The 25,243-nt window shown below is 55.0% G+C and overlaps 2 protein-coding genes across 3 annotated transcripts in view; one reads left to right on the forward strand and one right to left on the reverse strand.

Moving 5' to 3' along the window:
* Nucleotides 1-247: 247 nt before the first annotated feature.
* On the forward strand, nucleotides 248-11,378 carry PCBD1 (pterin-4 alpha-carbinolamine dehydratase 1). Of its 2 annotated transcripts, XM_054174697.1 has the most exons (4): nucleotides 319-345; nucleotides 7,023-7,154; nucleotides 9,535-9,615; nucleotides 11,183-11,378. In XM_054174697.1, exons 1-4 carry the CDS (start codon nucleotides 343-345, stop codon nucleotides 11,279-11,281), a joined length of 315 nt encoding a protein of 104 aa, XP_054030672.1. In that variant the 5' UTR covers nucleotides 319-342; the 3' UTR covers nucleotides 11,282-11,378. The 2 variants fall into 2 exon arrangements, with proteins under 2 accessions (XP_054030674.1, XP_054030672.1); XM_054174699.1 differs by lacking the exon at nucleotides 7,023-7,154 and having other exon boundaries at nucleotides 248-345.
* Nucleotides 11,379-17,125: 5,747 nt separating this feature from the next.
* SGPL1 (sphingosine-1-phosphate lyase 1) overlaps nucleotides 17,126-25,243 on the reverse strand; it is a 61,915-nt gene continuing 53,797 nt past the window's right edge. Inside the window, exons 8-14 of the mRNA XM_054174679.1 lie at nucleotides 23,009-23,114; nucleotides 22,502-22,600; nucleotides 21,769-21,918; nucleotides 21,315-21,553; nucleotides 20,584-20,730; nucleotides 17,962-18,082; nucleotides 17,126-17,867 (exon numbers count right to left, since the gene is read on the reverse strand). Of these exons, the coding sequence (XP_054030654.1) occupies nucleotides 17,727-17,867; nucleotides 17,962-18,082; nucleotides 20,584-20,730; nucleotides 21,315-21,553; nucleotides 21,769-21,918; nucleotides 22,502-22,600; nucleotides 23,009-23,114 (1,003 nt within the window). The 3' untranslated portion in view covers nucleotides 17,126-17,726. The remainder of the gene's footprint in view (nucleotides 17,868-17,961; nucleotides 18,083-20,583; nucleotides 20,731-21,314; nucleotides 21,554-21,768; nucleotides 21,919-22,501; nucleotides 22,601-23,008; nucleotides 23,115-25,243) is intronic.

Genomic DNA, 25,243 nt, shown 5'->3' on the forward strand with positions numbered 1-25,243 from the left:
AAACAAAGGTGAGAATTCCGGGGGGGGAAAGGGTGCGGGGATTGGGGGTGCTCAGGTGGGTGACACACATCACTGCTGCCGCCTGGAGGGGTTCCCAGAGCCACTGGTTTCGCATCTCCCCAAGCCTCGGGACCGCGCAGGGACCGCGCAGGGACCCGAGAGCGGTGTCCGCTGGCGGGCAGCGCTGGGAAGGGCAGCGCGGGGTGGACCCAGCCCCCTCGCCACGCCTCCCATCGCCCCGGACCAAGCCACGGCTCCAGCGGGCTCCGGGGCCGTTCCGGTGCCCAGCACCCAGCAGCCGGGATCGGGAAGGGAGGAGGAGGCCACGCAGGGCCAGCGGCCATGGTAAGCGGCCGTTGGGCAAGCCGGCCGGCGCTTTGCGAAGGAGGAGGCAGGAAAGCAGCTCCGGCCTGTGGGAAGAGGCGGGGGGGGGGGGGGGGGGGGAGGGGGGGGGAAGGAGCCGAGCTGGGCGCCCTGGTTAATGAGTAACGCCGGGAGGGAGCTCCGCCGGCCGCTGCCCGGTGCCCGCAGCCAGCGCTCGCCAGGCTCAGCTCCTCGGCCAGGGGGAGGGGAGAGGGCCAGCAGCCGGGCTGCGCTGTCAGCCTGATCCCCCCCAACCAAACTGGGTGACAGACCACTGGAACAGGCTGCCCAGGGGGCTTGTGGAGTCTCCCTCTCTGGAGATACTCCAAACCCACCTGGATGTGTTCCTGTGTGACCTGCTCTGGGTGACCCTGCTCTGGCAGGGGGTTGGACTGGGCGAGCTCTCGAGGTCCCTTCCAGCCCGTAACATTCTGTGATTCTGTGAGATTCTGCACCCCCACGAGTGGGTCACTCACCCTGGACGCCAGGTTTTTGATTGGCAGTGGAAGAAGGACAGGAGCAGGCAGCCCGTGGGGCCTCCTGGCATGCCTGATGCCAGCCCTGCCCGCAGGTCCTGCTCACGCCAGGGCTGCCTGCTGTACCTGATCCTAGGGGGCAAAGCCACCCGTTCGTGGTGCTTTGAGGCTTGGTTCCTCCCCAGAAAGCCCAAAGCGCTCTCAGTTCCCCAGTCTGGCTCCTGTCCCTCCGTTGCACAATGCTTCTCCTTGGCTTCCTGCTGGGGGAGGGGAGGAAAGAGAGAAAGAAAGAAAAGAAAGGAAAGAAAGGAAAGGAAAGAAAGGAAAGAAAGGAAAGAAAGGAAAGAAAGGAAGAAAGAAAGAAAGAAAGAAAGAAAGAAAGAAAGAAAGAAAGAAAGAAAGAAAGAAAGAAAGAAAGAAAGAAAGAAAGAAAGAAAGAAAGAAAGAGAAAGAAAAGAAAGAAAGAGAGAAAGAAAGAAAGAGAGAAAGAAAGAAAGAGAGAAAGAAAGAGAGAAAGAAAGAGAGAGAGAAAGAAAGAAAGAGAGAAAGAAAGAAAGAAAGAGAAGGAAAGAAAGAGGGAAGAAGGGAAGGAAAGAAAGAACAAGGGGAAAAAATAGAATCTGCAAGCATGACCAGCAAAGAAAAACAATTCAGTTTGCCTCAGGAGAAGAGTATGTGTGCACGTGTGCGAGTGTGTGTGTGCGAGTGTGTGTGTGCGAGCGTGCGTGTGCGAGCGTGCGTGTGCGAGCGTGCGTGTGCAAGCGTGTGTGTGCGAGCGTGCGTGTGCGAGCGTGCGAGCGTGTGTGTGCGAGTGTGCGTGTGCGAGTGTGCGTGTGCGAGCGTGTGTGTGCGAGCGTGCGTGTGCGAGCGTGCGTGTGCGAGCGTGCGTGTGCGAGCGTGTGTGTGCGAGTGTGCGTGTGCGAGTGTGCGTGTGCGAGCGTGTGTGTGCGAGCGTGCGTGTGCGAGCGTGCGTGTGCGAGCGTGCGAGCGTGTGTGTGCGAGTGTGCGTGTGCGAGTGTGCGTGTGCGAGCGTGCGTGTGCGAGCGTGCGTGTGCGAGCGTGCGAGCGTGTGTGTGCGAGTGTGCGTGTGCGAGTGTGCGTGTGCGAGCGTGCGTGTGCGAGCGTGCGTGTGCGAGCGTGCGAGCGTGTGTGTGCGAGCGTGCGTGTGCGAGCGTGTGTGTGCGAGCGTGCGTGTGCGAGCGTGCGTGTGCGAGCGTGCGAGCGTGTGTGTGCGAGTGTGCGTGTGCGAGTGTGCGTGTGCGAGCGTGTGTGTGCGAGCGTGCGTGTGCGAGTGTGCGAGCGTGTGTGTGCGAGCGTGCGTGTGCGAGCGAGTGTGCGTGTGCGAGCGTGCGTGTGCGAGCGTGCGTGTGCGAGCGTGTGTGTGCGAGTGTGTGTGTGTTTTACAAGAGCTGAGTGCACAGGACAAGCATTAACAGAGCCAGCAGGCTGGGGTGAAGGAGGGAAGGGGTCTGGAGCAAGGGGGAGGCCATGGAGATGGCTTCAGGCAAAGGGGTCCCCATCAGCAGTCACAGCCAGAACCGATGGTTTTTGTGTGGTCTGCTCGGCTGGACCTCATCCTGCTGGTGCTGGGCTCTCAGAGAGGCGCTAGGCCTGGAAAAAGCCCTCAGGGCCCTTTCTTCCCACACAGTGGATGCAGACAAGGCTTCAGAGAACGAAGAAGCCTCCCAAGCAGCCTGGTTTCTTGCTCTGCCCCAGAACTGGAACCCAGCCCCCTGTGCCCATACCCCTTCAGCTAGAAAAGACTCGACAGTGCTGTGCCCACTGCTCCCACACCAGCCTGCCTCTGGCCTCAGCACTGCTGTGCCATGCCCATACCCCTCCAGCTTTATGCGGCCTTTCCTCCCTCTGCCACCTGCACATGAGCAGGGAGGGGTCCCCAAACCTGGCACAGCCCCTACTGCCTTGCCATCAGAATCCTCCAGGATGCTCCCCACGGGTGCCCCCCCCTGCCAAGGGCCCCATGCAAAGGCAGCCTCTGTCCCCACCTTAGGCAGTTGCTAAGCTACCTGTGCCTGGCTTATCAACGCCATCAGCAGGGAAGGGCAACGGCTGAGGGTTCATTGTGCTGAGCCCTGTTTACTCCCTGCCTTCCCCTCCACATCCAGAGCTGGGGAAGGGACAGGGTTGACTTGAGCAGGGAGGAGGGGTGGCAGGGAGCCACCTAAAATGCCAGACGTGCAGTGAGGGAGGGGCAGGGAAGGCTTCTCTCAAACATCTGGCACGAGGAAGATCATTCAGCTGCGATGATGCCGGCGGGGAGAGGAACCATTTCACCCCCATCCGCTCCTGAGCTAAGGTTCAGCACACACCTTGGCACTTCTCCCTCCATGAGGTGCCCTGCAGCTGGCAGCTTTCCCTCAGCATGATGGCCATGGCCACACAGACAGGCAGGCAGGCACCCACACAGCCCCATGGCTCAGCAGGCACAGGAACAACTGGGCACGGTGGGGGCTAGAAGGGGCCTCTGGAGATCATACATCCACAGCAGATTGCCCAGGATCAGTGTCCGAGTAGGTTTGCAGTCTCTCCAGAGAAGGAGACTCTACAAGCTCCCTGGGCAGCCTGCTCCTGGGCTCCAGCATCCTCACAGCAAAGAAGTTTCTCCTCCTGTTCAGATGGAACCCCCTGGGTTCTAGTTTGTTCCTGTTGCCCCTTGTCTTTGGGCACCACTGACAAGAACCTGGCCCCCCTCTTGAAACTTCCCCTCTTACCTATCTTCCCCAGAACACAGCCAAGCAAAGCAGGATCCACAAACACATCAGCTCCATGCCTGCCTCTCTGGTCTTGCACAGCCTGGGAGCAGGTAGAGACTCTAGGAGAGGATAGTTTGCTTTCCTTGCTCAGCTGTTTGAGATGCTACTTCTTAAGCATCCAAGCCAAGCAACCTCAAGTTGCTGCTGACCAAACACCTACAAGAAACATCATCTGGGGGAGTTACATCTAACAGACTTACTGAGGCTGGAAAAGACCTCTGGGATCCGCAAATGCCCTAACACCACCACATCAGCTACACCACACCACCAACTTGCCAGGCTTTGCTCCACAGCATAGGAAGGAAGACAAACTGCAAGGAGATGTTGGCCTCTGTCACTCAGAAACAAGAACCTGGTCTCAGCACTGGTTAGGCCACACCTTGAGTCCTGTGTCCAGTTCTGGGCCCCTCAGGTTAGGAAAGAGGTTGAGCTGCTGGAAGGTGTCCAGAGAAGGGCAACAAAGCTGGGGAGGGGTCTGGAGCACAGCCCTGTGAGGAGAGGCTGAGGGAGCTGGGGTTGCTTAGCCTGGAGAGGAGGAGGCTCAGGGGAGACCTTTTTGCTCTCTGCAACTCCCTGAAGGGAGGCTGTAGCCAGGTGGGGGTTGGTCTCTTCTCCCAGGCAAGCAGCAGCAGAACAAGAGGACACAGTCTCAAGCTGTGCCAGGGGAGGTTCAGGCTGGATGTTAGGAAGAAATTATTCCCAGAAAGAGAGATTGGCCCTGGGGATGTGCTGCCCAGGGAGGTGGTGGAGTCCTCATCCCTGGAGGTGTTTAGGAAGAGCCTGGATGGGGTGCCTGGTGCCATGGTTGAGTTGATCAGATGGTGCTGAGTGATAGGTTGGACTGGATGATCTCAAAGGTCTTTTCCAACCTGGTTCATTCCATTCCATTCCATTCCATTCCATTCCATTCCATTCCATTCCACTCCTCAAAGATTCACATCACCCAGTAGGGAAGAATTTTACCTGCCAGAACATAACCTTTTAGATAGATCAGTACCCCTCTGCACTCCCCTTCCTGTCTTCCCACTTGAACCAGAAGCAGTCCCCAAGCCCAAGAACTCCCATTTGAGTTTCATCCTTGCCTCTCTTCACTTCCCCAAAGCCCTGAACTGCCTCCCCCCCCCCCCCCCCCCCCCCCCCCCCCGCCCCTTCCTTAAGCAGCAGCGGCCGAAGACAAAGCTAAATCACCGTCCCTCCCCTCTGCCCTTTGTTACTCAGGGACAGGAACAGCCTCTTTAAACTCCACCGGAACATCAAGGAGGTTGAAAAGGCTGAGGAGCTGAGCTCCAATTTCGCCTGACTCATCTCTCTGATTCACAGCACTCCTTTTTCTCCCCTGAAGCAGGCTTCCAGCGCTGATGACCTGCAAAATAAAGCCCTCCCGCCTCGGGAAGGTACTTCATGAACCTCAGAAGCAAGCAGTTCAGTTCTGGAAGCCATCAGGGTTGGGTTTATATATTTTGCACACACACGCACACACACACACACCGTGTTCTTAGTACCTAAGGGGAACTTAAGCTCTCAGTTCAAATGGCTACACAGAGAAGCTGGTAAACTGGTAGGGGTTGCAGGTCAGAGGACAAAAGGGACAAAGCTGGACCTCACCAAACCTAGGATGTACCCAGGGCACAGAGCAGAGGACAGCACTGACATCACAGAGTGGCTTAGGTGGGAAGGGACCTCAGAGATCATCTACTCCAACTCCTCTGCCATGGGCAGGGATGCTTCTCAACTACACTTGGCTGCCCAAGACCTTAAACACTTCCAGGGAGGAGGCATCCACAACCACTCCGGGCAATCCAGAGTCTCACCACCCTCCTGTTGCAGAGCTTATTGCTAAGATCCAGTCTAAACCTCCTCTTCCTCAGCTTAAAACCATTCCCTCTTGTCCTGTCTCTAGACAGCCTTCTGGAAAGTCCCTCTGCAGCCTTCCTGTCCTGTAGGCTCCTTTCAGGTATTGGAAGGCAGCTCCAAGGCTCTCCTGGAGCCTTGTCTTCTCTGGGCTGATCACCCCCAGCTCCCTCAGCCTATCCTCACAGCAGAGGTGCTCCTGCCCTTGACCATCCTTGTGGCCCTCCTCTGGACTTGCTCCAACAGCTCTGTGTCCTTCTTATGCTGGGGGCACCAGAACTGGATGCAGGATTCAAGGTGGGGGCTCACAAGAGCAGAGTAAAAGCAGCAGAATCCCCTCTCTTACCCTGCTGGCCACACTCCTCTTCATAGAATCATAGAATCTGTAAGGTTGGAAGAGACCTTAAAGATCATCACCTGTCACCCAAGACCTCAGGACTACTAACCCATGGCACCAAGTACCACATTCAGTCCCCTCTTGAACACCTCCAGGGATGGTGACTCCACCACCTCCTGGGGCAGCACATCCCAATGGCTAACAACTCTCTCTGGGAAGAACTTTCTCCTCACCTCAAGTCTAAACCTCCCCTGGCACAGCTTGAGACTGTGTCCTCTTGTTCTGCTGCTGCTTGCCTGGGAGAAGAGACCTCCCTTCAGGCAGTTGCAGAGAGCAAGAAGGTCTCCCCTGAGCCTCCTCTTCTCCAGGCTAAGCAACCCCAGCTCCCTCAGCCTCTCCTCACAGGGCTGTGCCCCAGGCCTCTCCCCAGCCTCGTTGATGCAGCCCAGGACACATTTTGCCTTGTGGGCTGCATGAGCACACTGCCAGTTCACGGTGAGCTTCTCATCAATCAACATCCCCCAAGCCTTTTTCTCCAGGGCTGCTGTGAACCCACTCTGCACCTGGCCTGGATTTGTGCCTGGGTGCAGGACCTTCCACTTTGACTTGCTGAACTTCATGAAGTTTGTACTGGCCTGCACCTCTCAAGCTTGTCAGCATCCTTCTGGATGGCATTCCAGACATCCCCTATCGTCAGCATCCCCCAGTTCCAACCCACACAGAATGGTAGGACTTGGATGTGACCTCTGAAGATCATCAAGTCCAACACCTCCCTCTGCCAGAGCAGATCACATAGGAACATGTCCAGGTGGGCCTTGAAAGTCTCCAGAGACAGAGACTCCACCACCTCTCTGGGCAGCCTGTTCCAGTGCTCTGCCACCCTCCAAGTAGAGAAGTTCCTCCTCGTGTTTAGATGGAACTTCCTATGTTCACGTTTGTGCCTGTTACCTCTTGTCCTGTCTCTGGGGACCACTGAGAAGAGTCTGGCCCCATCTTCCTGACACATTTGTGAGCATTAATAAGACCTCCCCCTCCTCCACACACATGCTCTTGCCACCCTCCACCCAGCCTGCAGCTCCCTCCCTCGATCCACAGCACAAGGGAGTGGGATGGTGTGGGACAAAGGGAGCTCTGCAGGGAGCAAAGGGAGTGGAAGTCTCCCTGCTGCCTCTGCCACGCTGATCTGCTCCCCTTCCTTCCCTCTGCTTTCTGTGGTGTCAGGCAGGCAAAGCCCACAGGCTGAACACGGAGGAGAGGGAGCAGCTGCTGCCGAACCTGAGAGCCGTGGGGTGGAACGAGGTGGACGGCAGAGACGCCATCTTCAAGGAGTTCCACTTCAAGGACTTCAACCGGGTAGGAACATCAGCAGCACAGAGATTTATGGAGAGGGAGACCTGGTTGGCAGAGCAGGGATGTCCCCTCTGGGAGGCTCAGCCAAAGAAAACCCTGCCCTGCTCCCCCTCCTTGAAATGTAACAGCTGAGCAAGGTCACCCACCCAAGACACAGCATCAGAGAAGCAAGCAGGTTGGAAGAGACCTCCAAGATCATCCAGTCCAACCTATCACCCAGCCCTATCCAATCAGCTAGACCATGGCACCAAGGGCCTCATCCAGGCTCTTCCTAAACACCTCCAGGGATGGGGACTCCACCACCTCCCTGGACAGCACATCCCAATTACTTTCTATGAAGAACGTCTTCCTAACATCCAGCCTAAACCTCCCCTGGCACAGCTTGAGAATGTGTCCTCTTGTTCTGGTGCTGGGTGCCTGGGAGAAGAGATCAACTCCCACCTGGCTACAACCTCCCTGCAGGGAGCTGCAGAGAGCAAGAAGGTCTCCCCTGAGCCTCCTCTTCTCCAGGCTAAGCAACCCCAGCTCCCTCAGCCTCTCCTCACAGGGCTGTGCTCCAGACCCCTCCCCAGCTTTGTTGCCCTTCCCTGGACACCTTCCAGCAGCTCAACCTCTTTCCTAACCTGAGGGGCCCAGAACTGGACACAGGACTCAAGGTGTGGTCTAACCAGTGCTGAGCACAGGGGCACAATGACCTCCCTGCTCCTGCTGGCCACACTGTTCCTGATGCAGGCCAGGATGCCATTGGCCTTTTTGGCTGCCTGGGCACACTGCTGGCTCATGTTTATCTGCTGTCAACCAGTACCCCCAGGTCCCTTTCTGCCTGGCGGCTCTCAACCACTCTGTCCCCAGCCTATAGTGCTGCTTGGGGTTGTTGTGTGCGGCCAAAGTGTAGAACCCTGCACTTAGCCTTGTTAAATCTCATCCTATTGGCCTCTGCCCACCCATCCAGCCTGTCAGGGTCACTCTCCAGGGCCCTCCTACCCTTCAACAGATCAACTCGTGCCCCCAGCTTGGTGTCATCTGCAAACTTACTGATGGTGGACTCAATGCCCTCACCCAGATCATCAGTAAAGATATTGAACAGGATGGGGCCCAGCACTGATCCCTGGGGAACACCACTGGTGCTTGGCTGCCAGCTGGCTGTGGCACCATTCACCACAGTCCCAGGATTAGAGTCCCAGAATCATTGAGGCTGAAAAGACCTCTGAAATCATCAGGTCCACCTCTATGACCTAACCCCAGCACATCAGCTAAACCATGCCACCAAGTGCCACATCCAATCTTTTCTGAAAGACCTCCTTCTCAACCCAGCACACAACTTGTCTTGGGAAAGCTTCACCCACCCCCCCAAAAAAAAAGAAAGATGAAAATCCGTTAAAAAAACACCCAAACCAAACCCACCAGAGACCCAGGACAGCCCAGGCCTTGCAAAACTGGCTGGAGTGGCTGACACACCAGAGGGTTGTATTGTCATTCAGCAGGACTTGGACAGGCTGGAGAGTTGGGCAAGGAGAAATGGAATGAAGTTCAAGAAGGGCACATGGGAAAGAACCACCCCATGGAGCAGTGGAGGTTGGGGACTGAACTGCTGGAGAGCAGTGAAGGGGAAGAGGACCTGGGGGGTCCTAGTGGATGGGAGGTTGACCATGAGCCAGCAATGTGCTCTTGTGGCCAAGAAGGCAAATGCCATTCTGGGTGGATTAGAAGGGCTGTGGGCAGTAGGTCCAGAGAGGTTCTTCTCCCTCTCTACTCTGCCCTGGTGAGGCTGCTTCTGGAATATTGTGTCCAGATCTGAGCCCCTCAGTTCAAGAAGGACCTCAGGGAACTGCTTGAAAATTCCAGCACAGAGCCACAAAGATGATGAAGGCAGTGGAACATCTTCCTTATGGGGAGAGCCTGAGGGAGCTGAGGCTCTGTAGCTTGCAGAGGAGGAGCCTGAGGGTGACCTCATTGCTGTTGCTAAAGCTGTGCAGGGGCAGTGCCCAGAGGCTGGAGCCAGGCTCTGCTGGGGGATGCCCAGTGCCAGCACAAGGGGCAGTGGTGGAAGCTGAGGCAGAGGAAGCTCCATGGAAACAGGAGGCAAAACCTTTTCCCTGTGAGGGTGACAGAGCCCTGGAGCAGGCTGCCCAGGGGGGTTGTGGAGTCTCCCTCTCTGGAGACATTCAAGACCCACCTGGATGTGTTCCTGTGTGCCCTGCTCTGGGTGACCTGCTCTGGCAGGGGGGGTGGACTGGCTGATCTCTCGAGGTGCCTCCCAGCCCCTGGCCCTCTGTGATGGTGTGATTTGATTGGACTCCCTGGCAACATGCAGTGGGGTGAAAGCCAACATTCCACAGGTAAGTGGTGCAGAGCTAACTTCTCTTCTCACTCCACTGGGCAGGCCTTTGGCTTCATGACCAGAGTGGCTCTGCAGGCAGAAAAATTGGATCACCACCCTGAATGGTTCAATGTGTACAACAAGGTAAGGAACTGGGGATGGGGGGGGGGGGGGGGGGCAAAGGGAGCTCTGCAGGGAGCAAATCCCTGTTTTATGAGGCATAGGACAGCAGCAGCAAGACCTGTTCAGATCAGCAGGACCTCTCCCCTTGGAACATCACAGATAAGCCTACAGCTGTGGCTTGCAGATCTTCTACTCCTTTTTTGCTCAGCTGAGCTGTACCTGCCTGTAGGTTGACACCAGAGCTGCTCTTTTAAATCAGTAGCAGAAGTAGCAGCAAGGTGCTGGGGAAAGAGTGAGATGAAATATGGTCACAGCCAGCTGCTGGGCCCAAGGCAGGGGTGGCAGCAACTATTTGTGGCCAGGATGAACTGCAGGAAGGAGAAAAGGAGGCAGAATTCCAAATCCCCCCTCTCCCACCCCAGGGAATTCTGTTAACAAGTCTGGAGAAAGCCACAGCAGTGTCTGCAGCACTGGGGGAGACAGTTCCTGCTCTTCCTGCCAGCAACACTTCATTCACAGATAGCATTGGGTTGGAAGGGCACCTCAAAGGTCATCATCACCAACCCCCCTGCAGTCATCAGGGACACCTCCAACTAGATCAGGCTGCCCAGGGCCACAATGAGTCTGACCATGAATGTCTCTGGGGATAGGGCCTCAACCACAGCCCTGGGCAGCCTGTTCCAGTACTTCACCACTCTCACGGTGCAGAACTTCCTCCTGATGCCCAACCTAAACCCACCCTGCTCCTGTTTAAAACCATTGCCCTTTCTTCTATCACAACCACCCCTTCTAAACAGCCCCTCCTCAGCCTTCCTACTCCCTTTCAGAGAGTAGTATAGAATAGAATTAACCAGGTTACGAGAGACCTTTGAGATCATTGAGTCCAACCTATCCCCCAGCACCATCTGATCAACTCAACCATGGCACCAAGCACCCCATCCAGTCTCTTCCTGAGCACCTCCAGGGATGGGGACTCCACCACCTCCCTGGGCAGCACATCCCAATGGCCAATCTCTCTTGCTGGGAAGAACTTCTTCCTAACATCCAGCCTAAACTTCCCCTGGCACAGCTTGAGACTGTGTCCTCTTGTTCTGCTGCTGCTTGCCTGGGAGAAGAGACCAACCCCCTCCTGGCTACAGCCTCCCTGCAGGAAGTTGCAGAGAGCAAGAAGGTCTCCCCTGAGCCTCCTCTTCTCCAGGCTAAGCAACCCCAGCTCCCTCAGCCTCTCCTCACAGGGCTGTGCTCCAGACCCCTCCCCAGCTTTGTTGCCCTTCTCTGGACACCTTCCAGCAGCTCAACCTCTTTCCTAACCTGAGGGGCCCAGAACTGGACACAGGACTCAAGGTGCGGCCTAACCAGTGCTGAGTCCAGGGGCACAATGACCTCCCTGCTCCTGCTGGCCACACTGTTCCTGATGCAGGCCAGGATGCCATTGGCCTTCTTGGCCACCTGGGCACACTGCTGGCTCATGTTCAGCCTACTGTCAACCACTACCTCCAGGTCCCTCTCTGCCTGGCTGCTCTCCAGCCTGAAATGCAATGCAGGGGTAAGGTCTGCCCAGACCATTCTGTCTGTCTGTCTGCTTCAGGTTCATATCACGCTGAGCACCCACGAGTGCGGAGGCTTATCGGAGCGAGACATCAACCTGGCCAGCTTCATCGAGCAGGTTGCAGCTTCTCTCTCCTGACTAGAGAGAGACACACATGAAGCCAAAACCCACAGCCTGGCTCCTGCCTGGATACCTGCACCCACAGCCTTCTCCCACCTCCAAGCCAATTCCCACATCCAGCCTGCCTAACGTCATGCCAAGCTTCCCCCTGCCCCAGCTCAGAGGGATGGAGGCCACACCAGATCCATCTCTGCTCTTCCTGCTTCCATTCTTCAGCTGTGTGCCACCAGCCTGCCAGCTGCCCTGCTGAGCTCAGGGGCATCCAGCAGCCCTGCCCCTAACACCAGGAGTCCTGTTACACAGCTGCACACCACTGAACCTTTCCAGAGCTTGTCCCCCCCGACATCCGCAGCGCCAGCCCCTATGTTGCTGCTCCTTACCTTCTGTCCCAAATGGTGCTGCTCTGCAACACAGCAGCCACTGTGATGTGCAGTTTGGTTCTTGGAACCTCTCTCCAGCAGTATTGGAAGTAGGCATGAGATGTTTCCCCCCCCTCCAGGCTGTAAGTGGTCTTCAGTGGGATATCAACTGGAAAATAAACAGTTTCCAATAAATGTCTCTGTGAACCCCAGGTCAGCCTGGAAGGAGGCCTCACTGCCAAAATTGTCTGCTCCCAAGCCTGGGAGGGGCCTGACTGTTGTCTCAGGAAGGTCCTTCTTGCCATGGAAAAAGTCATGGAAGGGTTTGGGTTGGAAGGATCCTTAAAGATCATCTGGTTCCAACCCCCCTGCCACAGGCAGGGACACCTTCCACTAGCCGAGGATGCTCAAGGCTTCATCCAACTTGGCCTTGAGCACTGCCAGGGAGGGGACATCCACAGCCTCCCTGGACAACCTGTTCCAGTGCCTCACCACCCTCCCTGTCAAGAATTTCATCCCACTCTCCAGTCTACACCTGTCCTCCTCAAGCTTCACTCTGTTCCCTCTTGTTTTGTCACTACAAGCCCTTGTAAAAAGTCCCTCCCCAGCTTTTTTGCAGCCCCTCTTCAGGTACTGGAAGGCTGCTCTAAGGTCTCTCGACAGCCTTCTCTTCTCCAGGCTGAACAGTGCCAACTCTCTCAGCCTGTCCCCATAGGGGAGATCCTTCAGTTCTTTGATCATCTTTGTGTCCCACTCTGTACCTGCTCCAGCATTTTGAGGCCCTTCTTGTGCTGGGGGCAGCAGAACTGGATGCAGTGCTCCAGGTGGGGAATGAAGCAAAGGGCAGGAGTGGCCCCTGCCTTGGCAGACCTGCAGCTCAGAGTGACCAGGGTCAGGAAGAATCATAGAATCACAGAACTGTCAGGGCTGGAAGGGACCTTAAGGCTCAGCCAGCTCCAACCCCCTGCCATGGGCAGGGACACCTCACCACTGCAGCAGGTTGCTCACAGCCACCTCCAGCCTGGCTGCAAACACCTCCAGGCAGGAGTGAGGCTTCCACCATCTCCCTGGGCAACCTGTGCCAGGCTCTCACCACCCAGTCCCCTGCCAAAGCAGGATCACCTAGGGCAGGCCACACAGGAACACATCCAGACAAACCTTGAAAGTCTCCAAAGAACCTCCACCACCTCCATGGGCAGCCTGAGCCAGGCTCTCACCACCCTCATGGGGAACAACTTCTTCCTCACAGCCAATCTCAAGCTCCCCACTTCTAGTTCTGCTCCATTCCCCCCAGTCCTATCACTCCCTGACACCCTCAGAAGTCCCTCCCCAGCTTTCCTGTAGCCCCCTTCAGATCCTGGAAGGCCACAAGAAGGTCTCCTCAGAGCCTTCTCTTCTCCAGACTGAACAGCCCCAACTCTCTCAGTCTGTCTCCATACAGAGCAGCTCCAGCCCTCTGCTCATCCTCATGGCCCTGCTCTGGGCACCCTCCAGCACCTCCAGATCCTTCCTGTAAGAGAGGCTCCAGACCTGGATGCACTACTCCAGCTGTGGTCTCAGCAGTGTGGAGCAGAGGGGCAGAATCCCCTCCCTGGCCCTGCTGGCCACACTTCTCTTGCTGCAGCCCAGGGTGTGATTGAGAATGAGATTATCAAAGCCAGAGGACACCAGAGGAAAGCTGCTTCTGCTAACATCAGAAGCTTACCTCACCTAAGGCACAAGCACAGGGAAGGCACCAAACCAGCACAGCAACAGGCCAGGGGCTGCTGACAGTGGAATCCCTCCCAGAGTGGGGGGTGTAGGTGGGTTTGGTGGTGGTAAGATACTCACTGACATGAGGATCTCAGCTCTCAGGGGACCTGCAGCCAGATTGCTGTGTTTTGGGTACAGTTTTGCTGTGCAACCAACAGGAGCAGCAAAACAGTCTGGGAGAAACACCACAAACATCCCTTCAAAGTTCTAGAAAGGTATTCATGAGACAATCCATAGCCCTTCAAGGACCATCAAGGACCTGAAGGGAGGTTGTAGACAGACGGATGTTGGTCTCTTCTCCCAGGCAAGCAGTACCAGAACAAGAGGACACAGTCTCAGGCTGCGCCAGGGGAGGTTCAGGCTGGATGTTAGAAAAAAGTTCTATACAGAAAGAGTGATTGCACATTGGAATGGGCTGCCTGGGGAGGTGGTGGAGTCGCCATCACTGGAGGTGTTCAGGAGGAGCCTGGATGGGGTGCTTGGTGCCATGGGTTAGTTGTTTGGGCGGTGTTGGATTGGTTGATGGGTTGGACGCGATGATCTTGAAGGTCTCTTCCAACCTGGTTTATTCTATGTATTCTATGTATTTCACAGCCTCACAGAATGGTGGGGGTTGGAAGGGACCTCTGGAGATCATCCAGTCCAAACCCCCTGGCCAAGGCAGGTTCACCTAGAGATCACACAGGAACACATCCAGATAGGTTTTGGATGTCTCCAGAGATGGAGACTCCACCACCTCTCTGGGCAGCCTGCTCCAGGGCTCCACTAGCCTTAAAGTAAAGCTCCTCCTCATGTTTAGATGGAACTTCCTGTGTTCAAGTTTGTGCCCATGGCCTCTTGAACATGTGCAACATGGAGCCATGGACACCACCTTTCACAGAATGCTATGGGCTGGAAGGGGGCTCTATAGATGAGAAGGCTCCAGGGAGACCTAAGAGCAGCCTGCCAGTACCTGAAGGGGGCTACAAGAAGGCTGCAGAGGGACTGCTTACAAAGGCCTGTGCTGACAGGATGAGGGGCAGTGGTTTGGAATTAAAGAAGAGCAGATTTAGACTGGATGTTAGGAACAAGTTCTGCACCATGAGGGTGAGGGAACACTGCAACAGGTTGCCCAGAGAGGTAGCTGAGGCCTCATCCCTGGAGCTATTCAAACTGAGGCTTGACAAAGCTCTTGAGCAACCTGATCCAGTGCAGGATGTCCCTGCTGACTGCAGGGAGGTTGGAATGGATAACCTTCAGAGGTCACTTCCAACCCAGCCCATTCTATGATCATCTAATCAACCTTTACCTTGACAGAGCAGCCCTGGTGCAGAGGGAAGAAGGTTCACAAATACTCTTCCCCACCCCAGCCCAGGCTGTGCATGAGCAAAGAGCAGGAGTAATTAGGATCCCATTCATCCCAATGAGAAAATGAAGGATTCCATGAGCCTAGATAGCCAAGTGCACCATTTTAATACAAACTAGGCCTATTTTCACCATCATCTCTTCAGCATCATTCAGCCTCCAGCTTTCCAGTGGCAAATCAGAGCAACACAGAGTGCTGCCATGAGATGGACTCTCCCTGTTTGTCCATTGAAAGAAGTCAATGTGGATTTATTGGGCATGGTATTATTGTGTCGTAAGCAACCCTTCTGCTCCCTCCTCCCCCCCACAAGTCATCTGAAAAGTGCAGGGTGAAACCCAGGGCATCAAGACACACATCTCTTCTTGGTCCATCCCACTGGACAGTCTTCAGTAGAGTACCTAAGAGCAGGTGAAGCCTTTGGGAGTGCTTTGTGCCAGCCTCCAGTTCAGTGCCTGGCTTGGCAAAAGCTGCCAGCCAGAAGCCTTGCAGGAATTCACAGTCACCCAGATGCTCCCAGGTTTAAAGTACCATCCAGTTTCAGATCAGAAGCCAAGTCCATCAAATTCTTCTTTTGTTTTGGTTTGGGGTTTTTTGGTGGGGTCTTTTCAATAGTTAGCCAGCCTGTCCATCACACTGGTTTGTCTCAGGTCATTTGGCATGATGAAGGAGATGCAGATGACAAGGATGAAGAAACTACAGCCCAGAAAAAAAAGACAAATGACAGTGGCCCAGTCCTGACCCAGGAGATGACATTTCCAGCATAGAACAAAGACACAGAGAACAATGAACCCCACAGTAGGGAAGCCCAGAAGGGAATACATTGACAAATAAACATCCTCAAATACATCCAGACCATGTGAAATGGAGCACTGAGCTATCAGATCCACCTGCTTCCTGGGAGGAGGATGCAAAGCAGGGCAGAGGAAGGAGTTTTTCCTTCACTCCCCAAACCCAATCCATTCCCTCTTTCAAAGCAGAAGCAAGAAGAATACCTCCCTTTTCCTTTATTTGTGTTAAATCTGGGTTCCAAAGAGAACCATCACAGTAGCCAGACACTTCAGACTGCCTCCTAAGTAAAGCAAACTTAAGAGATGCAGCCAGTGGTCACACTGGGAAGATGTTAACAGAATAAAGAGGTCCTGGTTAACACCCACCAAGAGGCTGCCACACATTCAAAGGCCAAATGGCTTCCAAAGGGCTCAGAGACATCAAAGGGAAGGAGAGATGGCCAAAAGGCTTTTGTCTCCTGCTAGGAAGCAAGCATCCCTCCTGCCACAATCACAGAGCCCAAGGCTGCACTGGTGCCTGGTAGTAGCCTCACTCAGTCTAACTACTGTGCTGCTTAACTGGCCAGTGAGGGCCAACCTTGGGCTAACAAGTCCACCGCGGCAGAGAGGGAGATGCCTCTGGATGGCCAGCACAAGGCTCTGCAGATGTGGCATGAAGTGTTGAACTCTTGAGTGCTGAACTCTGCCCAGGAGCCATAAGCTGAGAGGAAACAGAAGGGAAAGGCCTGCAAGGAGTGACTCCACTGCAGAGATGTCAGCTTGTCCTCACCAGTTGCTCTGGGAAAACTCTCTCAATGTAAAAACAGCAGAGGGTGAGCTCCATGCCCAAGGCCTGAGCACCTCCAGCTTGCTGCATGCTGTCATCCACCTCTCAAGAGCTCCACCAGCACCTTTGGAATACTGTGAAGGGATGTGGCTCATACAACTCCTCCTCTACCTCACAGGGTTTTCTCTGAGGCCAGTCCTTGCCTTTGAAGTTGGCTCTTTTGTTATAGTACCATAAGGAAACGACCACAGCAAAGCCTGCAGCCAACAGCTGAAGCCTCCAATCCTCCCTGGCATCCCACAACAACAACAAAATCAACAGCCAGAGAAGCATCAAGGCACAGTGGTGAATGCCCTTTCGAGAGTGTGCCTTACAAAGAATCAGTGCAAGAGCAGAGCTTCCTACAAGTACAAAAGTCACCTTTTTTACACTAAAAAACAGACCATGGTGAAAAAAACCCACAACACCCAACAACCCACAAGTCAGCTTTGGTGCCATCTGCTCCCATGCCAAGCCTCCGGTGCTGGTGGCACGGGCCAGGGTCTGGCTGACTCTGTGACAGCATTGTGAGACAGTGCAAAAACAAAGAGGGAATTTCAGCTGGTCTTTTTTTGCACCTCCAGGAGGGTGCAGGGTGGAAGGAAAGCACTCTGGGTGGTAACTGCATTGTCTTCTAGAAGAGGCAGGGGAGCACAAAGGGCGACTATGTACCTAAGGTTCTCAGTACCATCCACATCCTCTCCCTCCACCACCTGCCTGGGATTCAAATGCCAAAAAACAGTCCAGAAAAGACTTTTGTGAATTGGTTTGAGCCCTTTTTTGTTGGTTTTATTTTATGTTTCCTTTTACCCCCCCTTCCTCAGCAGATGATTGCAGTCATGCTGAGGTCTCCAGAGGGGATGTCAAAGGGAGTCCACCGACATCTTTCCTTTGCCAGTTGTGTGGGGATAAGGCTCCCCCAGTCTGTTTGGAGGAATACCCAAAAGAAAACCGTCAAAAAAAGAAGAAATGATTCTATTTATTTCCCCCACCTTCAACTTCTTGGGAAGATTGAAGTTGTGGAACACGAGGTGAGGACTCAAAGCTAAGGCTTGGCTGGACACCAGCTGAACGAAACCAGGGCCGAGGAGAAAGGAACAGCAAGGAATGAAGTGAGATGCAGAGTACCTGAGGAGTTTGGAGTTGTGGAATGGACATTCAGTTCCCCAGCAAGAGTCATCAGGAAAATAAAGCAGAAGGGAGGGAGGGAAGAGCCCCAAGACCTTGAGCTGGGCACAAAAACAATGTGGAGTTCAGAACAGACTGAGACAGAGAAGGAAGGTTTTTCGAGATCAAGCTGCCCTCAGACCTGCCAGTTGTAGGAACAAAGGCTTACTGCAATCTCTTCCCCTCAAGGCAACCTCTTGGAAGCAGCCCAGTGCCAGCTGGCAAGGCACTGGTGGTTGCACTGCAGTCAGTGGTGGCCAGGAGAGCCATTCATGTGCTTCTCACTGCAAGGAACATCTGTGCTGTAGAGGCCGTCCAGGTAGGCCTGAGAGATCTCCGCTACCAAGCTCCTGTCCGGGACGGACTGGGCCATCCCATAGATAGCTCCCTGAGAAGAGAAGGGGAGAGCATGACACAGGGTGGTTAACAGCATAAGAGAAAGGGGCTCAGCCCTCTCCCTGTGCACTGGGCCTCCTCCTTACCATGCCTGTGGTCTTGGCATCAAGGTCCTTCATGATGTCCGCGATGCTGTCTCGGACATCCTGCAGGAAGCTCTCGGCCACGCCGGGCTTGGTGTGCAGCTGTGTGATGCAGAGGTGGATGCTGGGCAGGGAAGGGACAGGGCAGAGGTTAAACCAGCACAGCTCCACCGTTCCTGAGCTACCAACAGCCCTTCAGTCCTTCCCTGGCCACTGCCAGCCCTGCATCTCCCTTCAAAGAGCCCTTCTGCAGTATAACAGGCGAAGACAACCCACAATCAATCACAGATTGATAGAATGGGTTGGGTTGGAAGGGACCTTAAAGACCATCTGGTTCCAACCCCTCTGCCCTAGGGGACAGGGACACCTTCCCCTAGCCCAGGTTGCTCAAGGCTTCATCCAACCTGGCCTTGAACACCTCCAGGGAGGAGGCATCCACAACCTCCCTGGGCAACCTGTTCCAGTGTCTCTCCAGCCTCACTGGAAAGAATTTCTTCCTCATCTCCAGTCTCAATCTGCCCTCCTCAAGCTTCAGTCCATTCCCTCTCATCCTATCACTACAAGCCCTTGGAAAAAGTCACTGCACAGCTTTCTTGGAGCCCCCTTCAGGTAGCAGAAGGCTGCTCTAAGGTCTCCCCACAGCCTTCTCTTCTCCAGGCTGAACAGCCCCAACTCTGGACCCACTCCAGCAGCTCCATGTCCCTCCCTGTGCTGGGAGCACCAGAACTGGAGGCAGTTCTCCAGGTGGGCTCTCAGCAGAGCAGAGGGGCAGAGTCCCCTCCCTGGGCTGCTGCTCTCCCTGCTCTGGATGCAGCCCAGCACACAGCTGCCTGCTGGGCTGCCAGTGACCATTGCTGGCTCCTGGGGAGTTCATCACCAACTGACAGCCCCAAGCCCTTCTCCTCCAGACTGCTCTCCAGCCACTCCTCTCCCAGCCTGGATTTGTGCTGGGGACTGCCCTGACCCAGGTGCAGGACCTTGCCCTTGGCCTTCCTGAACTCCATGAGGTTGGCTTGGGCCCAGCTCTTCAGCCTGTCCAAGTCCCTCTGGATAGAACCCTTCCTTCCAGAGTGTCAAGCTGGGCCACACAGCTTGGTGTCACCCCCAAACTTCCTGAGGGTGCCTCCATCCCACTGTCCTTGTCTCTGACAACCAACTTTTCAAAATGGTTGCTAGAAACAAGCTGAGAAGAGTTCAGCTCTTCTTTTGCAACTCCTCCTTCCTTCTCTCCTGACTTCACCATCCACAGCTAAAGGCCTCTCATTTTCTCACCTCCTTCCAGGTACCTCTGGTGAGGGAAATGCAGCTGCCTGTAAGCTGGGTGAGCCTTGTCACCATTTCCTCACCATAAGGAGGACACTGAAGTGCTGCAGCATGTTCAGAGAAGGGCATTAAAGCTGGTGAAAGGTCCAGGGCACAAATCTCATGAGTAGCAGCTGAGGGAACTGGGGTTGTATAGCATGGAGAAGAGGAGGCTGAGGGGAGACCTCATTCTCTACAAGTCCCTGAACATGAGGTTGGAGTGAAGTGGGGCAAGGAGCGACAGGCAAACAGAAATGGCCTCCAGTTGCACCAGGGGAGGTTTAGGTTGGACATTAGGAATAATCTCTTCCCTGAAAGGTTTCTCAACCTTTGGAACAGGCTGCCTAGGGCAATGGTGGAATCACCATCCCCAGAGGGATTTAAAAGTCATGTGGATGGGGTGCTGATGGACATGAGTTAGTGGTAGACTTGGGAGTGCAAGATGGGCTCCATGATCTTAAAGACCTTTTCCAACCAAAATAGTTTAGAATAGAATGAATTAACCAGGCTGTAAGAGACCTTTGAGATCATCCAGTCCAACCTATCACCCAGCACCATCTGATCAACTCAACCATGGCACCAAGCACCCTATCCAGGCTCTTCCTAAACACCTCCAGGGATGGGGACTCCACCACCTCCCAGGGCAGCACATCCCAAGGGCCAATCTTTCTTGCTGGGAAGAACTTCGTCCTAACCTCCAGCCTGAACCTCCCCTGGCACAGCTTGAGACTGTGTCCTCTTGTTCTGGTGCTGGCTGCCTGGGAGAAGAGACCAACCCCCACCTGGCTACAACCTCCCTGCAGGGAGTTGCAGAGAGCAAGAAGGTCTCCCCTGAGCCTCCTCTTCTCCAGGCTAAGCAACCCCAGCTCCCTCAGCCTCTCCTCACAGGGCTGTGCTCCAGACCCCTCCCCAGCTTTGTTGCCCTTCTCTGGACACCTTCCAGCAGCTCAACCTCTTTCCTAACCTGAGGGGCCCAGAACTGGACACAGGACTCAAGGTGTGGCCTAAGCAGTGCAGTGTACAGGGGCACAATGACCTCCCTGCTCCTGCTGGCCACACTGTTCCTGATGCAGGCCAGGATGCCATTGGCCTTCTTGGCCCCCTGCTGGCTCATGTTCAGCCTACCATCAACCAGCACCCCCAGGTCCCTCTCTACCTGGCTGCTCTCAGCCACCCTGACCCCAGCCTGCAGCACTGCCTGGGGTTGCTGTGGCCAATGTGTAGAACCTCCACAACCCGTTCTGCTGGTGAAGAACCACAAGGGCTGAACACAACCACCCTGCACACCCTGGCTACCCTCACCTTGGCTCTCCACAAGCTCACCTCGATGGGAACTGCAGAACATTTAAGTTCCATCCTTTGGCAGCTAAGAAGTTGGACAACCGATAGATGTCGAACATGTCCGAGCCGATGGAGAGCACAGACACCTCAGGCTTGCCCAGGATGTAGATGCTCTCTATTTTTCTCAGCCTTGGAAAGAAAAAGAAAATGAAAAAATGAGAGAAAAAGAAGTGAGCAGGAGTGAGAGGCCAGAATTCTCTGGAGCCTCAAAGAGAAAGCTGCAAAAGCGCAGGCCCCGAAACCCTGCCGACAAACACCCAGGCAGCGCAGGCTGCTAGGGCTTGCGGTTGTTAGAGGCCTTCAGCTCAGGAAGGCATGGGAAAGAGGAAAGGCAGAGAGGCAAAGGAAGGCAGAGGAGCAGCTCACACAGCAACACAGGCACCCCAACAAGAGAGGAGAATCCTTTTGTCACCTGGAGTAAAGCCTGTCCAGATTTCCCCCTTGGGGCTGAGGCAGAATTCTGCCATCCAGCTAAATAAAGAAGCCTGCAGCCCCCTCCCCTCCCTGTGCCTCTCAGCTGCGTGGCACAGGGCAGCACTGCCTGTACACAGAGCTCCCCTGGCACTGCCTGGCAGGTAACATCCTGCAGCATCTTGGCAAAGAGGGCGGGGGAGGGAGGGGTGGGGCCCCAGGGGGGGCAGGGGAGGGAGGGGCGGGGCCCCGAGGAGGGCCGGGGCGGGGGTCGAAGAGCCCACAGCAAGGCGCATACATACTCTGCTTCCAGGAAACGAGCTGTTCTGATGATCCTCCTGGTGGCCTCCACGTAGCCTGACTCTCCTATGTGCATCAGGGTCGCCCAGCAGGCAGCTATGATGCCCCCAGGCCTGGAGCCTGCCACGGAGGGGGAGGCATATATGCCTCCTTGCCAGTCAGGGGCTATGAAGAACTGGTAGCTCCTGTACTTCTTGTCGCTGTACAGCACCACAGAGGAGCCCTTGGGAGCGTAGCCATACTGCAAGGGGCACAGAAAGTGCTCAGCAGCTGTGCCAGAGGGCAGAGGCACCCAGGGGGGCAGCCACCCAATCCCCCCTGCCCACGCTCTGGTGCGGTCCCTTCCCCTGCGCTTCGGCGCTTCCCAGAGCGGAGCAGAAGCACCTGAGGACAAGGGATGGCGTCAGGAATCCCTCCCCCCCAAATCAAAGCTGTGTCCCCACCCCCTCTGCTCACCTTGTGGGTGTCAGCAGAGATGCTGGTGACACCTTTCACCCGGAAGTCGAAGGGACGCTGCAGGGGGAACCCTGCCTTGTCCATGAAGGCAATCAGAAAGCCACCCAGGCAGGCATCCACGTGGAAGGGGATTCTGTACCTCACTGCAAGCTGTGGGTGAGGGAGAGAGGCTGGTGACAACTGTCCTGCTTTGATCCCTGTCTGCCTGAGTCCAGACTGGGACTTAGAATCACAGAACTGCCAGGGCTGGAAGGGACCTCAAGGCTCAGCCAGTTCCAACCCCCTGCCATGGGCAGGGACACCTCACACCACAGCAGGTTGCTCACAGCCACCTCCAGCCTGGCTGCAAACACCTCCAGGCAGGAGGCTGCCACCACCTCCCCGGGCAGCCTGTGCCAGGCTCTCACCACCCTCCTGGGGAACAACTTCCTCACATCCAATCTTAATCTCCCCATTTCTAGTTTTGCTCCATCCCCCCCCGTCCTATCCCTCCCTGACACCCTCAAAAGTCCCTCCCCAGCTTTCTTGTAGCCCCCTGCAGATCCTGGAATGCCACAAGTAGGTCTCCTGGGAGCCTTCTCCTCTCCAGACTGAACAGCCCCAACTCTCTCAGTCTGTTCTCATAGAAGAGGAGCCCCAGCCCTCTTGCTCATCCTCGTGGCCCTTCTCTGGACCCTTGTACCTTGTAGTTTGAATGCTGCAGCCCCCAGGCGTCCCAGGGGTGCCAGCCTACCTCTGCCACCTCTTCAATGGGATCCATAATTCCATGTGGGAACTGGGGAGCCGAGCAGACCAGCATGGCTGTGTTCCTCGAGATAGCTCTCCTCATTGCCTGAAGATTTAAAGAGAGAAGATGCTCACATTCCATTTACCATGCTGTCACCCTGCCAAAAAAGAGTAAGGAGTGAAAAGATGCAGAGCCTGCCCTTAAACCCCAACCCCCTGAAGCCCACTGAGAGCAAAGGAAATGAGCTATAAGCACCAGGAGACAGTAGAGTCATTTCACTCCTCCACTTCTGTTTGCCCTCATCTGAAATCTGGGGTTCTTTCTGAAATCCAGCAATTATCTGTTTCTGAATGCATCACACAGGACAAAGGGATGCACTTATTGCACTCAGAAACCCTTCTCTTCAACCACAGGCACTCACCCCTGCCCCTTTTCCTCACTTCCACTTCTCCCTCTAGCCAAGGAAGGAAAAAGCCAAACACAAAGAAGTTGTTGTGCTGCCTAAAGTGGTACCTGAACATCCACTTCCATGGCTTTGGTCAATGGTATGTGAACCAGCTTCAGCCCAAAGTAGTGTGCTGCCTTGTCAAAGGCTGCGTGGGCGCTCACCGGCACCAGCCTGGAAAAGGAGCAGAGGGCAGAAGTCAGCCCAGCAGCAGCTAAACCCCACGGTGAACGGGAGCAGAACCAACACAGCCTGGAGATCAGAGACTCTCAGCATGGTTCAAGTAGGAAGCAGATTGTGTCCAACCCCCTTGCTAAAGCAGGCTCACCCACAGCAGCTTGCCCAGCACCACAATGGCCAGGCGGGGTTGGAATGTCTCCAGAGAAGACTCCACAACCTCTCTCTGGGCAGCCTGCACCAGGGCTCCAGCACCTTCACACCAAAGAGGTTTCTCCTCCTGTTCAGATGGAACCTTCTAGGTTCCAGTTTGTGTCCACTGCCCCTTGTCCTGTCACTGGGCACCACTGAAAAGAGCCTGGCCCCTTCCTCTTGCCCCCCACCCCCAGCACTGAGCACTGATCAGATCCCCTCTCTCAGGCTGCTCTTCTCCAGGCTTGGCAGCCCCAGGGCTCTCAGCCTTTCCTCCTCACAGAGATGCTCCAGGCCCCTCAGCACCTTCATAGTCTCCACTGCACTCTCTCCAGCAGTTCCCCATCTGTCTTGAACTGGAGAGCCCAGAACTGGACCCAATACTCCAGATGCAGCCTCACCAGGGCAGAGCAGAGGTGGAGCAGAACCTCCCTTGTCCCGCTGGCCACACTCCTCTTGAATCCATCTGAGGAGCCTTGGCAGGGGGCTTGGGCTGGATGATCTCCAGAGGTCCCTTCCCAGCCCCACCATTCTGTGATGCAGTGAAAAGAACTGCAGGGATTCAGCAGAAGATGAACTCCTCAGCAGCTCATCTCTTCTCACATTTCCCCCCTCACAAGCAATTAGCCAGAGGAACTATTTTTGATGCACTGGCTGGAAAGCAGCAGCACATCAGAGGGAGCAAATCCTCTATGAGCAGGGTAATGATGAGCACAGCTCCTCATTTCAGCTCCAAGCAGCCCCAGCTTTAGTCCCAGGACTTTCAGGCTAAACCCTCTTTGATCTGAAGAAATCAACCCCCCTGTGAAGACTTCAAAGGGCCTGACAATCTCTGCTTCTGAAGAGCTCAAAGGTGATAGGAGCTGTCTAGAGTGGCAGGCAGGTAGTGCTAAAATACATCTGCCCAGCACAGCTACCACAGCCCCCACCAGCAACACAGCCCTGCCTCCCAGGCTGCTTAAAGCTTCCTGGGCCTTTGCATTGCTTCTTTCAACACAAGTTTCCCTCCTTCAGACACAGAGGGATGATGAGGACATGGTAATGAGCTCTGAAATCACAGATCCATAGAATGTTTTGGGTAGGAAAAGACTTCCAAAGGTCATCTAGTCCAACCCCCTGCAGTCAGCAGAGACATCCTCCACTAGAACTCAGAGCCTTGTTGAGCCTCACCTTAAGTATCTCCAGGGATGGGGCTTCAACCACCTCTCTGGGCAACCTGTTCCAGTGTTCCATCACCCTCATGGTGCAGAACTTGTTCCTAACATCCAGCCTAAATCTACTCTTTAAATTTCAAACCATTGCCCCTCGTCCTGTCAGTGCAGGCCTTTGTAAGCAGTCCCTCTGCAGCCTTCTTGCAGCCCCCTTCAGGTACTACTAGGTCTCCCTGGAGCCCCCTTTCAACACCTAACACTCTGATGGGTGGTGTTGATGTCTGCATCCTGCATGTGATGTTCAAGGATGTTGGATAAAGGGTAACAGACACAAACCTGAACATGAGGAGGAACTTCTTTACTTTAAGTGTGCCAGAGCACAGGAGCAGGCTGCCCAGAGAGGTGGTGGAGTATCCATCTCTGAAGGCATTCAAAACCTACCTGGATGTGTCCCTGTGTGACCTCCTCTAGGTGAACTTGCCTTGGCAGGGGGCTTGGGCTGAATGATCTCCAGAGGTCCCTTCCCAGCCCCACCATTCTGTGATGCAGTGAAAAGAACTGCAGGGATTCAGCAGAAGATGAACTCCTCAGCAGCTCATCTCTTCTCACATTTCCCCTCACAAGCAATTAGCCAGAGAAGCTTTTTGATGCACTGTCTGGAAAGCAGCAGCACATCAGAGAGAGCAGGGGGGTTGGTTTGATAACCTCCAGAGGTCCCTTCCAGCTCCCACCATTCTGTGATGCTGTGAAAGTGTCATTTAAGGGCTATAGAGTTTCTCTTAA

The sequence above is a fragment of the Dryobates pubescens genome, chromosome 30, assembly GCF_014839835.1.
Source record: "Dryobates pubescens isolate bDryPub1 chromosome 30, bDryPub1.pri, whole genome shotgun sequence".
Classification (NCBI taxonomy): domain Eukaryota; kingdom Metazoa; phylum Chordata; class Aves; order Piciformes; family Picidae; genus Dryobates; species Dryobates pubescens.

Bases quoted from the DNA above. Each gene is read 5' to 3' on its own strand.
- PCBD1 (XM_054174697.1), top strand. The intron at 7,155-9,534 runs GTAGGAACATCA...TCCACTGGGCAG, and splicing joins ACTTCAAGGACTTCAACCGG to GCCTTTGGCTTCATGACCAG. The intron at 9,616-11,182 runs GTAAGGAACTGG...TGTCTGCTTCAG, and splicing joins GGTTCAATGTGTACAACAAG to GTTCATATCACGCTGAGCAC.